At 36.0% G+C, this 15,368-nt stretch overlaps 1 protein-coding gene across 1 annotated transcript; it reads left to right on the forward strand.

The window, feature by feature from the left end:
* Positions 1 to 342: 342 nt before the first annotated feature.
* On the forward strand, positions 343 to 1,443 carry LOC127638064 (putative nuclease HARBI1). Its single transcript, XM_052119399.1, has one exon. It carries the CDS (start codon positions 343 to 345, stop codon positions 1,441 to 1,443), a length of 1,101 nt encoding a protein of 366 aa, XP_051975359.1.
* The last annotated feature ends 13,925 nt before the right edge of the window (positions 1,444 to 15,368 follow it).

The raw sequence follows: 15,368 nt of genomic DNA on the forward strand, positions 1-15,368 counted from the left end.
AAAATTTTGTTAATTCACAACATTAATATCATCAAAGACAATATAAGCCAAACATAACACAAAACACTCTTAAGTACTTAGACCATTCTTAAGAGAAGAATGAAAAATATGAAATAACAGAAAGACAACAGCCTATTTTAAACCAAATCAACATATACAATATATTAATGTTGTACCATATTACTATAACAAATCAAAGATGGTAATAATGAATTGTAGTAATTAAATTAATTTAGAATGATTATTAGCTAAGGTGTTTCTATTAACTCTGGTGCATCAAAAGCAGGTGTACTAATGCCTCTCCTAATAAAAGTTACACTTGTGTGTTTCAAGTGCTCAACAATGGCAGCTTTACAAAGATTCTTACAGCTGGAGCACAGAAGGCGGCTGAGAAGTCAATCAGTTTATATAAATGCCCACATAAGGACAAATTTTACCCCTCTTGACTCACTATCTGATGATGCAATTTTAAGAAAATTCCGTCTTCCAAGGACCAAGATTCTTGAATTATTTCAGATAGTGAAACCACACCTTCAGAGGGCAACAAGAAGAAACTACGCCTTAAGTCCAGAGGTGCAGTTGTTAGCTACACTGCGTTATTTTGCTGTTGGAAGTTTTATGGAGGTGGTGGGTGATAGCCTGGGGCTCAGCAAGTCTTCAGTCAGCAAAACTGTGACAACAGTAACACCTTTGCTGTTACAGCTGATGAAGAGCATCCTGGTTTTCCCCAAAACTCCTGAGGAAATACAGCTGGCCAATCAACAATTCTATGATATTGACAACATCCCCAGAGTGATTGGCATCATTGATGGCACCCTAATCCCAGTATTAAGCCCTAAGGTAAATGAGCACTTGTACATTTGCAGGAAGGGCTATCCAGCCATTAATGTTCAAGTAGTGTGTGATCACCAGGGAATGTTCACTGACATTGTGGCAAAATGGCCTGGAAGCACACATGACTCTTTTGCATGGGCCAATTCTGCAATTTGCCAGATGGCTGAAGAAGGTGGCTTTGGTGATAGCTGGCTGCTGGGAGACAGTGGATATCCTCTTCGCCCCTACCTCTTGACACCTGTGCAGCATCCAGCCACCATTGCAGAGGAAAGGTTTAATCAGGCCCATGGAAGGACACGCTCTATAGTGGAGAGGACTATAGGACTGTGGAAACAACGTTTTAGCTGCATCAGCAAGTCCAGTGGTGGCCTAAAGCTAAACCCCACCAAAAGCTGTTCTGTTATTGTGGTTACTGCAATTCTCCACAACATTGCAGTCAGGGAAAATGTCCAGCTTCCTGAGGAGGAAGTTGGTGCCGTTGGAGCCGATGGTGAGGAAGATGCTGTTTCTGATGATGATGATGATCCTTTGAACCCACATCAAGGCAGAATGCATCCTGCAGGAGCAGAAGTCAGAGAACTTTTAATTCAGAATATGTTTGGATGGTAGGCTAATATTTTACAGTTTGGATACTGTGTTTTCTATTATTTGTTTCATTTAATCTGACATAACTTGTGTTAATAAATAATACTGTTTATTTGCCTATGTTTCCCCCCAGCAGACTTCACTTAAATACTTTTGCAAACAATAAATATGTATTTGTTTCTTATAACGCCATGAGAATATTATATTCTACTACACAAAACTGCTTATTTATAAAATGTTTCTTCATTCATTGACTATATATAAAAAATACTGTAGTTTTAGTGTGTAATATTTTAAATAGCCTATGTTAACGTATGTAAATTAGCCTACGTTTCCTTAGCGTTAAGCACTGCATATGTTGCGTATATGTGTAGGCTACAGATACAATTTAATATTTAAGGGTAACCCCTTAAAATAATTTTTGTAAAATATTGTTATATGACAATTTGTCTTTGGGAATTTAACAAAGCTACTCACTTGCACACTCACCGTTTCTTCGCACAAACGAAACCAAGCCTGCGTCCCAACCGGCAAAAATAATCCTTTCGGAGTGCACTTCGAAGGGAGAATAATTGCGATCGTCACGCTATTATATCGTTTCAAATAATTTGCAATAAAGAAAGCAAATTGTGTAAAACCTGAGCACCTCGACTTTAAGTCATCCAAATCACTTAAAGTGGATGGTGAAAGCTTCGAAAGAAATAGGCTATAGGGTCGATAGGTCTGAATAGAACACATCCCAGCTGCTGCGAAATCAATGACGTCGACGCAACAAACTAACAAGGAGCTATGCTTCTAACCACAGGTCAAGAGCTGTCGTTCCAACCACAAAAGTTTGCGATGCAGTTTGCGAATGTTCGTTTGAACTATGGTTTCGGGAAACACCAAATCGTTGGACTATGTTAGTAACGACGGAACTTGCGACCATATTTGGCTAACGATGCTTTCGGGAAACGCACCCCTGGTCAGGCCACGATCGGTTCCCCAAGCAGCTGTTCTGTGGAGAACTAGAAAAGGGACAATGCAAATGATGCCGTCCATTCAAACGCTACAAGGACAACTTGAAGAACAACCTCAAGTGGTGCAGTATCACCCCATCATGGCCACCGACTGACCAATGTTTCGAGCAGAAAGCAGATGCGTCATCTTCGAAATCAAAGGACTACCATCATCATCATTAATAAAGTCAACAGAAAGTCATATTTTATTTACTCTATCACCAAACCCAAACCCTAAACTGAAATGTTAATGGAGTAAAAAATACATTTCAGACTGAAAAAACAATCCCCGAATCACGATTTCCATTTTTTATGTAAACGTGATTACCTCCTGGTTCCCATGGGACCAGATCCCATGTCTCTGTGGTTGCTCATGCAGCGCCCTAGCATTAGCACTAGAGGGAAAGGAGACTGGTTAAAATTATGCAAAAAATTTTAGATTTGGTATGCCGTTTCTGAATAATTTGGAAGTATGGGATTGATTTCAGTGTACATGAACATTCAGAAGCAATGTCGATTTCCCATTTGATAATGTTGAGGCTGGATGTGACCCGTGGGCTGACTGTTGAGTACATTAACGTACCTCAGTAATACTGAATGGAGTTGATTTGAGGGTACATTACTCAGTTTCCAGTATGATCATGCTCCATGATCATGATCAAAATTGACAATACTCCTAAAAGTTGACAAAATCAACTTTTAATAGGCATACTTAATCTAACAGGGTGCAAAGATAGCAAAAATATTGACGACTCATTTAGTTCACATGGGCGTTTACAATTTATTTTTTCTTTTCAATAAAATGCTCTCTAGAATGAGAATGCCTCTCCACTAATACCACATGTCACTGCCTATCTTTTAAATCTGTATTTATTTAGTTACAGTTATTTAGTTAAGCTTTGTAAAACAACGCACACTTCCTGAGTGGTGTCTTTTCAATCATTACACATCATATGGCTTTTGCATTTCACACTATATTTTAAAATGCAATGTATTTGCTGTAGATATCTATGTTTTTTTGCTCCATTATGCTTTTTTTTGTGTAAAAAGTTCCTGGAAAATAAATTACGTTTCATCCACACCAGAATGGTAAAGGTTCATTGGCGTGGCCACTGAAAGAAATTCAACTTTCAATCAATTGGTGGATGACCTTTAAAGAAGGCCCCTAATCAGTTTGAACTCCTGTTATATGCGAGCGGCTCTTGGCAGCCACCACTGTCTGTTACTGTCTGCTTTCATCTCGTTCAGCTCTCTTGCTCTCTCTGTCTCGTTCTCTTCGTCTATCTCTTATGTGCTTCTCTCTGAACAAGGTCATTATGTTTTGCATTAGCTGTCTGAGCTATAGCTGATTGCCAGAAAGAACGATTGATTTTCCCTCTTTTTTTTTGGCTTCAAGGTCTGTACCATTGTCCAAGATCAAAGTATTATCTGTCAAGGGTCGTGCCTGTCAGTGTAATGTCAAATTAATGTGAAGAAATTGACCCTTAAGTCTAATCTGAGCTAATTTATACACTTGGTCTATGAAACAGGTGTCAGTGAAGGATGCACTGTCATTATTATATAGGATGCAAGAAACAATCAGTCAACACACACAAATGAACACACATACACACAGGTTTCTTGAAATGCTATTATTCTGAATTTATCAAATAATAAAAAAAAATTGATAAGGATTTTACTAGTTTGTATTATAAATACATTATGTATTACTAAGTTTTATAATGTATTACCTATATTCATTTATGGAGTGAGTATTTGCACTAGGTGTAAATGGCACCTGCCACATAGCAAAGCTATTTACACTCAAATAGTCTGGTGGAAACAGAAAATGAAGACAAAATGCACCACCAAGTGTTGCTGCAATGGCGTAGTGTGTAAAGATGGCCTAGATGTGCTTTTTGCATGCTGATGACCCCGGTTCGATTCCCAATTTTGTTACACTTTTTCCCATCCTGTTTCCAATCTTAATATGTCCTTTAATACTAATTCTAATATTAAATCAAAATATATATAAAAGGTTGACTGTCTCACAGTGAAAGAAAGGTTTGATCCAGCTAAAATGAACCTAGGTTTTACATTGTAACATTGTAGTAACCATGTTTTTTAGTGGAAGCCATAGTTTTAATGCAATTAACCATGGTGTACTACAGTACTATGGTGTTAATATAGTTAAATTTTGAGGTTTCTATGATTTTACTACAAAATACCATGGCAATACTATGATACTGTAGTAAAACCATGTTACATTTTTGTAAGGTTAGGGTTAGGTTTAGGGGGTGGTGTAGGGTGTCTGTGGGACTCTAAATAAACACAATAAAGAAACTGCAGTGATACTGTGTGCTAGTATGTAATTAGGACTGCAAATACTATCTAACACTATTTGCTTTTAGTGCAAAGAAGATGCTTTTTGTTTCTGTTTTCCTTACTAAATTACTTGTAATATGTGTTACAATAACAAGTATTAAGTTAATAAGTATTTTTCATCCTTTTTTTGTTTTATATCTTGTACGGCTTCTGCTGGAAAAAGAACGGATTAAAATGGGCTGAAAGAAAACAAAACAAAAACCTTTTCTGCAAATCACCAAAGCTTTCCTGAAAAGGTCAATGCCTGCTCTGTTGGTCTCAACACATTTTAGAGATCAATGCTCAACTCTCATTGTTTCTTCAAAGGTGTTCTGTTCAAACAAGGTTTCATATTTGGAGTCATGCTTGTTTACCTCGCAAAAATTACAGTTTTGAATGTTACATTTAAAATTTCAATACACAAAAAGGCCAGAATCCACCACTAGCAATACAACTCTAGCTTCCTCTCTTTTTCTGTAATCTCATTGTTTATTTGTTATAAATGTACGTCTGTTTACATATCCAAGAACAACCACAGTATATTCATATTTGTTTTACGAGCAAAAGACCATTGATAGACCTTAAATGCACAATGCTAATATTCATAGTCAAATATGCGCCGATTCCTGTGAACTAAGGAAGCTGCTAATACAGTAAAATAAAACTGTGGGGGACAATGTCATTTATTTTTTATTTCAATTCATTTTTAACGAGTCCATTACTCACTCCAGGGGCCCCTGGGGGCCCATGAGTTGAAGTGGTTTGCGTTTTTAAATACAGCTGTGATTGTTTTGTCATGTTTATTCACAAGCCACGGGTCAGTGGTCGGCCATAATCTTCTTTCCCTCCCAAGGACAATTTGGCAAGATATCATGAATAAAAATGATCCTAATAATCAGAAACAAAAGAACCCAGAGCAACTATGAATATTATTACGTTCAGATCTGAAATGGTTTATGTCAAAATCACAGTATCTGAGCAACTGGTTGGCGCTTTAAGCAAAACTTAATGTAATGGCTCAACCAAAAATGAAAATTCTGTCATCATTTTATCACCCTCGTGTCATTCCAAACCCAGAAAACATTCTTTCTTATACGAAACACAAAAGATGTTTTAATGAATACTCTGGGCCATCAGTACAATGGCAGTGGATAGTGCCTCACATTAATTTTTAAATGAATATTTCAGGTTTAATACAAGTTAAGCTCAATCGACAGCATTTGTGGCATAATGTTGACTAATCACCAAAAACTAATTTAGACTCGTCCCTCCTTTCTTTAAAAGCAAAATGTGAAGAGAAATGTGAAGCTTATTATTTTAAAAAAGCACTTACAGAAATGTTTCCACTAAAACTCCTGTATTATTTGAGCGTCATGGCAACGAAGTTACAAAATTGCTATAACTTGCACAGAAAAGGTTAGTAAGCGATTTTATCACACTAAAATAATCTTAACATGCACATTGTTTATGTCTTGTGGCTATACTTTTGAAACGTTAACGTTTACGGATTGGCCCCATTCACTTCCATTGTAAGTGCCTCACTGTAACTCAGATTTGTGCTTTTTTAAAGTCAAAATACATTTTTGTGGTTATCAATTTTATGCCACAAAGGCTGGTCATTGAGCCTAACTTGTATTAAAACCAGAACATTCCTTAAAGACCCTAAATATCCTAAGTAGTCCATGCAAAATGTAAGTAATTTTTAATTGTAAATTGACACACTTTGCATGTTGATGAGTGCTGTGAGAGAAGCTTGTTCACAGTAGCACACGTGTTTGTGCAAAACCTTTTTTTTTACATTGTTCAATTAGCGTGAACACGCCACTGTGAACACGCCACTGTGATCATACCACAGAGATCAAGACTTCATTAACACTATAAATTCGGGTTGTTTCTTACCAAAACCAACTTGGAACATGATGTATGAGCTGCATGGATTAATTTATATGGTACTTTCACTGCTTTTTTTTAAGTTTTCAAGTGAGTCACGATCCACTGCCACTGTGTTGCAAAGATGGACTCTTATATTCATTAAAAAATCTCCTTCTGCAACAGAAAGAAAGTCATACAGTTTTAGAACAACATGATGGTTTGTCAATTATAAAATTTTAATCTCGTTATGTTACTTGTGTGGTCGTGAGGCTTTTAATTAAACCTTACCTAGTAAAAAGGCACATACAAACACATGCACACACTCTAAAAATAAACTCTAATGGCCTTTCATTGGCAGATTCGGGAAAGCGCACCACTCCACTTAATTTTTGCCTCAAGTGCGCTCGAAGCTTGAAGCAAAGACTTGATATAGCTGAAAACTAGTACACAGATTTCCACTATAAAGTACTGTTAAACTTTAGTCTAAAATACATCTGACAAACACTTTCTATCATGGAAACACAGCCCTGGTGCAGGAAAGAATACCAAATGCTGCCTCTGCTATGAAGCCAAGTTACTCTTTATAACTTTGAAAGACACTTTCAGGAGTGATATGTTAGCAATGATACTGGGGTAAACCTTTTTTGTGCAGGTTTACTGAGGGGAATAATAATAGGACAAGTCATTGCTCGAAATATGAACAATATTTTTTGGTTAATTGGAGCTTTACATTAGGGTTTTCTAGGCAACTTCCCTCTTGTTGGCGCCCTTGACCCAGTTGGGGATTTACAAAAGGAGGGTGAATTAAAAAGGATGGAAAAATACAATTATATCAGATTTAGTATTTTCCTTGAACTGTCGGATAAGGGGACCATTGTACCCTCGCAAACCGAGCAGTAAGCCTTGGCCAGGGTCTTGTATCTAGAGACGCATTCTCGGTTTCCAGACATCTCACGGGAGTAGGGATCAAGACAAAGGTAGAGGATTTTGCACAAATTACATATACATTTATTAATAGCTCAGCAGATAAATGGACTCAGGTATATAGCAGCTGTTTGCTTTTATATCGCATATGTATCAGAGACTTAACTGAACTATTTCCATTAATGCGGGGCAAGATTTAGCAGGGGGGCTGTGCCCCTTACATCCCAAACATGGTTAATCTTTCCTTTTTTTCTTCTAATTCACACTGACCTTTACAACAGTTCCTATGATGTATCTTTTATAAGCTAATGACTTTGAGGAAGGGCATTATTAAAACAAATCTTCAGGATTTCAATAGATACATCCTTCAAGTGATAAAGACCCAACGCCACTGTTTGCCTTTGATCATGTTACGTAAAATATAGTTCACATAGTTCAAATATAGATTCTACCTCATCAAGGAAGTTTGGGGCAGCCAGTCAGATTCAAGCCTTTGTACGTGAAACAAAATGACAGTTTTAGTCATAAAACCAATTTTTTGTAGTGTCAAACAAGAGAACTTTGATCTTTTTGCGATAATCTTACTCAACATACGCTTACCTACTCATGCCTTTCCCTTATTTGCTGTTTTCCCCTAATTGATATATTAGTATAATATTGATATAATAATGATGATAATGATTAACCAACATGACTTTGCTTTTAGTAAATGCTCTTAATCTCTTAAACTGACAGTTCCAAAAAACTCATACGGTTAAATATAAATGCTCACAAAAGAACCAAAAAGGGGTTTGCAGCCTGACACATTGAAGAACCTTTAAAAGTTCCATAAATAACTTTTTTCTATTATATACTGTACTATAAAAAAAAAACAACTATGTGCTGGTGCTTTAAGAAATGCTCTGGGTGCAATACAATTCAAGCTCTATTGACAGCATTTGTGGCATAACCTCCATCACTACAGAAAAACTGGTCCCTTAGTTGTTTTTTTGTAGTTACAGTAACACTGGAAGAAAATGGAGCCATGCACTTTGAGGCTTTAAAAGCAGAAGAGTATATATTTGTAAACACTCTTAAAAAATGTGCATTATTTGACCTGTAGTTAAGTCTAAATGGTCATTTTGCGGTGGATACTGTTCAACTCACCGACAATAAACCTGTGCAATTCTATATCTTTCTGTATTTTAATATTTATACCTTTTGTTGTGTATTATACTTATCTTTGACTATATATATATATATATATATATATATATATATATATATATATATATATAATGCATACCTCCAAACACAAAGTTCGTACAGCATCTCTGTCAGTGCGAGACTCCTTCCACCTCCATTTGAACACCATTTAGCCAGTAAGTCTTTAATGGTGTGGTTTGACTCTTCTATTTTACTCTCAAAGATATTCACAAAGAATCCTGTTCAAAAAGAGGTGGTTTACTGTGGTTGGAGCCTGGGGAGAAGAGCTTTGTTAGAGGAAAGGGGGATTTGAGACTGGGGTGTAGTGATAAAACCCATCTTAAAGGCTGGTGTTGCCTGGCTGGTGTGCAGGAACTAGAGGGGAGAGTTTGAGGCCTAATCCAACACTTCCTCTATCAACAAATATTCCATTTGAGAACTGAATCAGGTTCTGGCATTCCTGATCTATAGATATGGAACAGGGTTGAAGAGTTCAGAATTGAATTGAGAATGCCTTTTCAATTCCAATTCAATTTCTGAATTTGAATTGTGATAGCAAACGGGATGCAGAATTGCAAAGAAGTAGATTTAATATAAAAAAACGAATAAACAAAAACACTGTTGCATGAGCAATTTATCATTAAAACTTTTTATTTTATACAAGTTTATAATACCCATAAACATGTTTTCATACACAAAACATATTGGTTTATAAATAGTCAATGTTCAAAATGCCATGTATACATTTGTCAGTAATATACAGTATATACAAACATATAATAAATGCATTACATTACATATATTATTCACCACTGAGGTGCAGAATATGCACTATTCACCAGAATGCTCTAATTTACATACACATCTTCACAATGGAGCCAATGAAGCAGGCTTACTAGATTACTAGACCTAATGAATGTAATAATTTATGTATTGTTGCAAAACTTATATAGGACTGATTAAATTCCTCTGTTGTGTGACTAAATTGAATTTCTTTGAACTGCAATCCACTAAATTCCACTTCCTGTCATTTCAACATCCTGTGAAGTGTGGCCAATTCAAATTCTAAGTCATTAATTAAAAAGGAACCAATTCCTAAAATCTGAATCTTGCCCAACCATGATAAAGAAGCTTTGCAGAGATGTGATGTAAGTGTATGAGTGTGTGTTTGTTTTGTCCGGTGGGTGTGAGAGATGGTTATCTCTGCACTAAATTATAGCAATTATATGTGATAAATTATATAAATTATACAGGAAAAGCTTGAGGTGAATAATCCAGGCAAGAGAAAGAGCATGCAAGCCAGAAAGTGATAGATAGAGAGAAAGTGGATGCATTAGACATTCAGGAGGTGTGATCTGGTAGAACAACAGGCAGCCGAACCTTTGCACTGCATCAGAGTGGTGGTGACTTTACATACAATTATACATCTGCCTATCAGCAAGAGCATATATGCACAGTGACCTCCTCTCTGCTCCCTCAGATCTCCGACATGCACTAATTTCAACGTCAGTTCCACATTGTTGAGCTGCAGGTTACTATGCAAATTTAAACAATGTAGAGCAGGAAAATAGACTGGCAGGATAATGCATCTTTTCATCTGTTTTCACAGCCAGATCTTTTTTCATTGGTGTGTTTGGTTTCGGCCAATTTGAGGGAAACGCTGATGAAATCTAGAGTATCTAAGTGGGGCCCAGAAAGCACACAATGTTTTTGGCAATGTTTCACGTTGCATTTGGTTGCGCTCAATATGGACGTAGCCTCAAACGGACACGAAACATTCTTAACTACTACTGTATATTCTTCTTATTTTTTAATTTAAGAAAAAAAAAAAATGTACAAATATTTTGTACTACCAAAAAGACTTGAGAATGTTCTTATCTTTTTTCATAAATGGCCAATGTTTATAGCTAGATACCTTCTTACGAACTTCTTAATCCTGATGCTGTGCAAATACATCTACTGATAACGTTTTCAACTTTTTCTTAAGAAGATTTGTGTGATTCTGTCCACAGATTTTGAGAGGTAAAACTCTTTTACTTTATGACATATATAAATAAATGAAAATTATATATATAAAAAAACAAATGGTAATGCTTTAGGTTACAGCGTAATTACACAGAATTTACAGCGTAACTTTTTGAAATAATAGTGTACCTATTAATTACTGACGTGTAGGTATTAGGGAACAATATGCAAAGTTTGGGGAATAAAGAGGTAACAACCTGGAAAATTACATATATTTTATAATTAAGGGGTAACTATTCTAATATTTCTTGGTATGTATGACCTACTATGCTAAACATTTATATTATTATTTTTAATAATATATTCCATCCATCCCATGTATTATTACAAAAAGATTCTCAGTGTAGGTTCTTGCTAAATTGCTCATAAATGTAAGCTTGATGTTTAGCATAGTAGGTCATACATACCACGTAATATCTCCATCAAGTCAAGTCAAATCATGTTTATTTATATAGTGCTTTATACTGTAGGCTACAGTTTGTTTCAAAGCAGCTTCACAGTAATAAACAGAAAAATAACAGTAATGTTTCAAAATGCAGCAATTATGAAAAACACTTCAATTTCAGCTATAAAGCAGCTCAAGACAGTAATGTAATTATTCAGCTCAGTTCAGTTCAACTTTTGTGTTCTCATCCGATAGTGCCAATACAGTTAGATAATATTTTCTGAATTTTAATAGTCATTTAAGCCCCCAATGAGCAAGCTAAAGGTGATGATGTCAAAGAACCAAAACTCCATTAGATGACAGCAGTGAAGAAAAAAAATAAATATATCCTGCAATTATAGAGTATGTACTCCATAGTTAAAAATACCTACAGTAGCCTCTATGTGTAGGTACACTAATATTACAAAAAGGTACACAGTTATGTTCTTGCTTAATTGCTCTCAAAGTAAGATTGTTATTTAGCATAGTATAAGGTCAAATACCACGTAATTTTAGAATAGTTACCCCTTAGTTATAAAATACTTACAGTATAAATTATTTGTAATTTTCCAGGTTGTTACCCCTTTATTCCCCAAACTTTGCATATTGTTCCCTTATACCTACAAGTACGTACTGTGTAGTTACACTATTAATATAAAAAATGTACGCTGTAAATTCGGTGTACTTACACTGTAAATTGCGGGCTGTAATCTAAAGCGTCACCAATTTTTTTTTAAAAGAAATAATTTCATGTAATCACAGCAAACCTTTTGCCAATAAATTCATTCTATTCTGTTTATCTCCTTTTTTAGGCTACGTCCGCACTAATAATTTTAAGTTGAAACACCTGTTTTCTCATCGTTACCAAAAGAATCCTGTTATGGAGAGCATTTTCAAAAGTCTATTTTCGAAATGAAAATGCTGTTCAGTGTGGATGACAGTGTAAGTTTAAACATAGTACAATCAATGCATTTTAAAACAAAAACGGTGTAGTGTGGATGTGATCTTTATCACAGCTAACCTTCTGCCAACAAATTGGCAAACACAAACAGCATGGCTATAAAGGGTACAGGCAACTCAGATGACAGAGCATAAGATAGCCCCAAAAAAGTAATCAAAATGGAGTCTTCCTGTGAATAAAGTTCACAGCGGGGTCAAACACTGAAATGCCACACGGCATCTCTCCTGCGGTTGCTCTTCAAAAAGCATTTACCTGTGGCTGCTACCTCAGCCACTGGAGACAGCATCTATTATTTCCTCCTTTATTTGATCAGATTGAACTTCAGAGGAAGCAATGTTGAAGCTGGCAAAACAAAGGAGGCTGGGATAAGCAAAAGTAACAGGGTGAACTGTAAGTTCAGATGCAATTCGGTTAGCCAGCTGATCCTAATATGAACTGATGGAAAGGGGAAGACAAGAAACGGCCAATTTGTTTTCAATTGACGAACAACGCATAGTTAAATTTTTTCAAGTTCCTTAGTGTCGCTTTGTACAAACAAGCCTTGATTTATTTACTGTTTGTTCATAAAATGCTTCACTTGTCTTTTGTCCATTTTCTTCCCCATTATGTCCAAAGTGGACGTAATATATGTTGTTTAGCGCATTGCACGATTAGCCTTGAGTTTCTTTGATTATTTATATTGTTATAGAGTGTTGCAGTTTGTAATTGGGTATTGTGGTTTTATTAAAGTGGCCTTCATTTAATGTTCCATTAATCTTAAAATAACATCAAGACAAATGTGTGCGTATGTTTGGCTGTTTCCTGGAGACACACTAATTCTGTGTAGGTGGGCTGACTGAAGCTTAGTAAATGTGAAAAAGATGACTCAGTAATTGGGTTTTACTCATTTCTATGAGGAACTTAAGTCTGTGTTGGCACTGGAGAATCCCACAGTTCCAGGGCAAACTGGGCTTTCCATGTACCACAAGGATAAAATCAATCTGTGGGTTATTATTAATGATAGAAAGAAAACAATGTGAAAATAAATATAAATGTTTCTTATATTAAAGGATGACTAGAAGAGAAGACATGTGTTACGAAGGAAAATATATATTTATCCCAACTGTATACTGTCCTCATTGTGCGCCAGAAAGCTTTGTTTTTCCATAGAAAAAAACTGTGTTGTCAAATTTACTTACGACATCAAAATAACCAGAATAATCGCCAGTAATGAACAGCCTTGGTTCAAATATTGGAGCTGTCGAAGCGGTGTCACCATGCAACCCATTCCTGAGGGCTCATTGTTTCTTCAGGAGACACAGAGGACCTTCCAGCTTAATCAGTGTTGGGCAGGCCACTCAAAAATTTTAGCAAGCCAAGCTACAAATTACTCAACGGAAAAATGTGTTAAGCTAAGCTAAAAGCTACACTTCAGAGAAAGTAGCAAGTTACACTACAAGCTAGCTACACAACAAAAGTTTCTACATTTAAGCTACTATATATTTTTCAACCTCACATGCACGGAGCATACTATCATAGAAAAGCACCTAAAAGACTTATTCACATGATGTTTATAAAAGCATTGGTACAGTACTGTATATTACAGTTTAGTGCAATACTGTCTACAAGTATACAATATGGTGCAATACGTAGTGGTATGTGCACATAAAACAAACAAACAAACAAACAAACAAACAAACATTTAAATTCATATTTAGACTACTACTTCTACAAACCATACACATTTAAACAATTTCATTTGCACATTCTTGTATAAAAACTCTGGTGTACATACAGTATACTATTCATCTACATTTTCATTTATTCAACACAGAAATACAGCAGCTAGAATTACATGATATATCATCAGATGCCAAATGTGTGAGAGTGTGTGTGTGTGTGTGTGTGTGTGTGAGAGAGAGAGAGAGAGAGAGAGAGAGAGAGAGAGAGAGAGAGAGAGCACACATCTGGGCAATAATAATGTGATTTCTGATGGTTATCAGATGGTAATACCAAGGTAATTTGATATAAAATTAGCATATTTATGTACCATTCTGTCTTTGCATAGTGCTTCAAAGCAGTTCAAAGAATGCCATGTTACTACCATGGTAAATTGGTATATTATTACCATATTCATATACTATTTTATTTGCATAGTGCTTCAAGGTAATAAAATAAAATACCATGATACTTTGCTCTATCAGAACCATATTCACATAGCCTACAATTGCATTTACATAGTGCGTCCAGGTAATGGTACATGTCCAAAAAAACATGGTACGACTCAGATGAGTGATTAATTTGTGATCGGACAACTTTAGTTTCGATTCAAAACTGGCAATAGTAAACATCAGGTACAAGGCATGATGTAGCAGTAGCTTTTCTCAACGCTACGCCGCTATCTTAGCAAAAATATAGCTTCGCTACTGAAAAGTTTAAAAACTAGCAAAGCTACATCTCGCTACTCAGAAATGTAGTTAAGCTAATAGCTTCGCTATCAGTTTTATAAATGACCTTGACATCTTCAACTCCAAACCTCGATCTTACTCCAGTCTAAAATCCAATCACAAGACTTCATCCAGAGACAATTCTCTGAAAGTCAATTGTGCAACAGAAAGTATGTTTCTATACATATTTGCAGGGGCACCATACGTGAAACATATGGAATTTTTGTGTTCCAGCCCAGCAGCCTCTATGGTCATCAATCATACAAACTCGGAATTAAGAGCTCTGTTTACCTGTGCCTAGCCAGCAGTTTTTATAAGCTGACTATGGAATACGAATACACACTGAGTGCTTTGTTATAAAGGCCTGGTTTCTCACAAGATCAATGAAGGAAAAAAATGATCTTAACAGAGGGTAGGCCTAGACTGAATCTCGTGAGCTGCCGTGTTGCCTATTGTCTACATTGGCAACTGCATCCTAAGGCAGCATCCTAACCGTCATGGAACCTTATACATGACTTATTTGGCGTGTTTTACCAATTCCAGTTTTGAATGAGATTTGTTCACATGAAAACCAGATTTGTCTTGACATCCAATCAAATCAGCTAGTTTTGTTTCCATCTCCCTTTCCATACTTTGGCTTTAGAAGCATGTTGAAATGTGATCATACACAACGTTCTATATTTCAGAGTGTCAAGATTTACAGCCTTTAGCGCATATCTAAATAAACCAGGAGACCCTTGTCAGCCAGAATCATTGTGCATTGAGACCATATGCATCAATTGCATCCCAGA

This window comes from Xyrauchen texanus, chromosome 46 (assembly GCF_025860055.1).
Source record: "Xyrauchen texanus isolate HMW12.3.18 chromosome 46, RBS_HiC_50CHRs, whole genome shotgun sequence".
NCBI lineage: Eukaryota > Metazoa > Chordata > Actinopteri > Cypriniformes > Catostomidae > Xyrauchen > Xyrauchen texanus.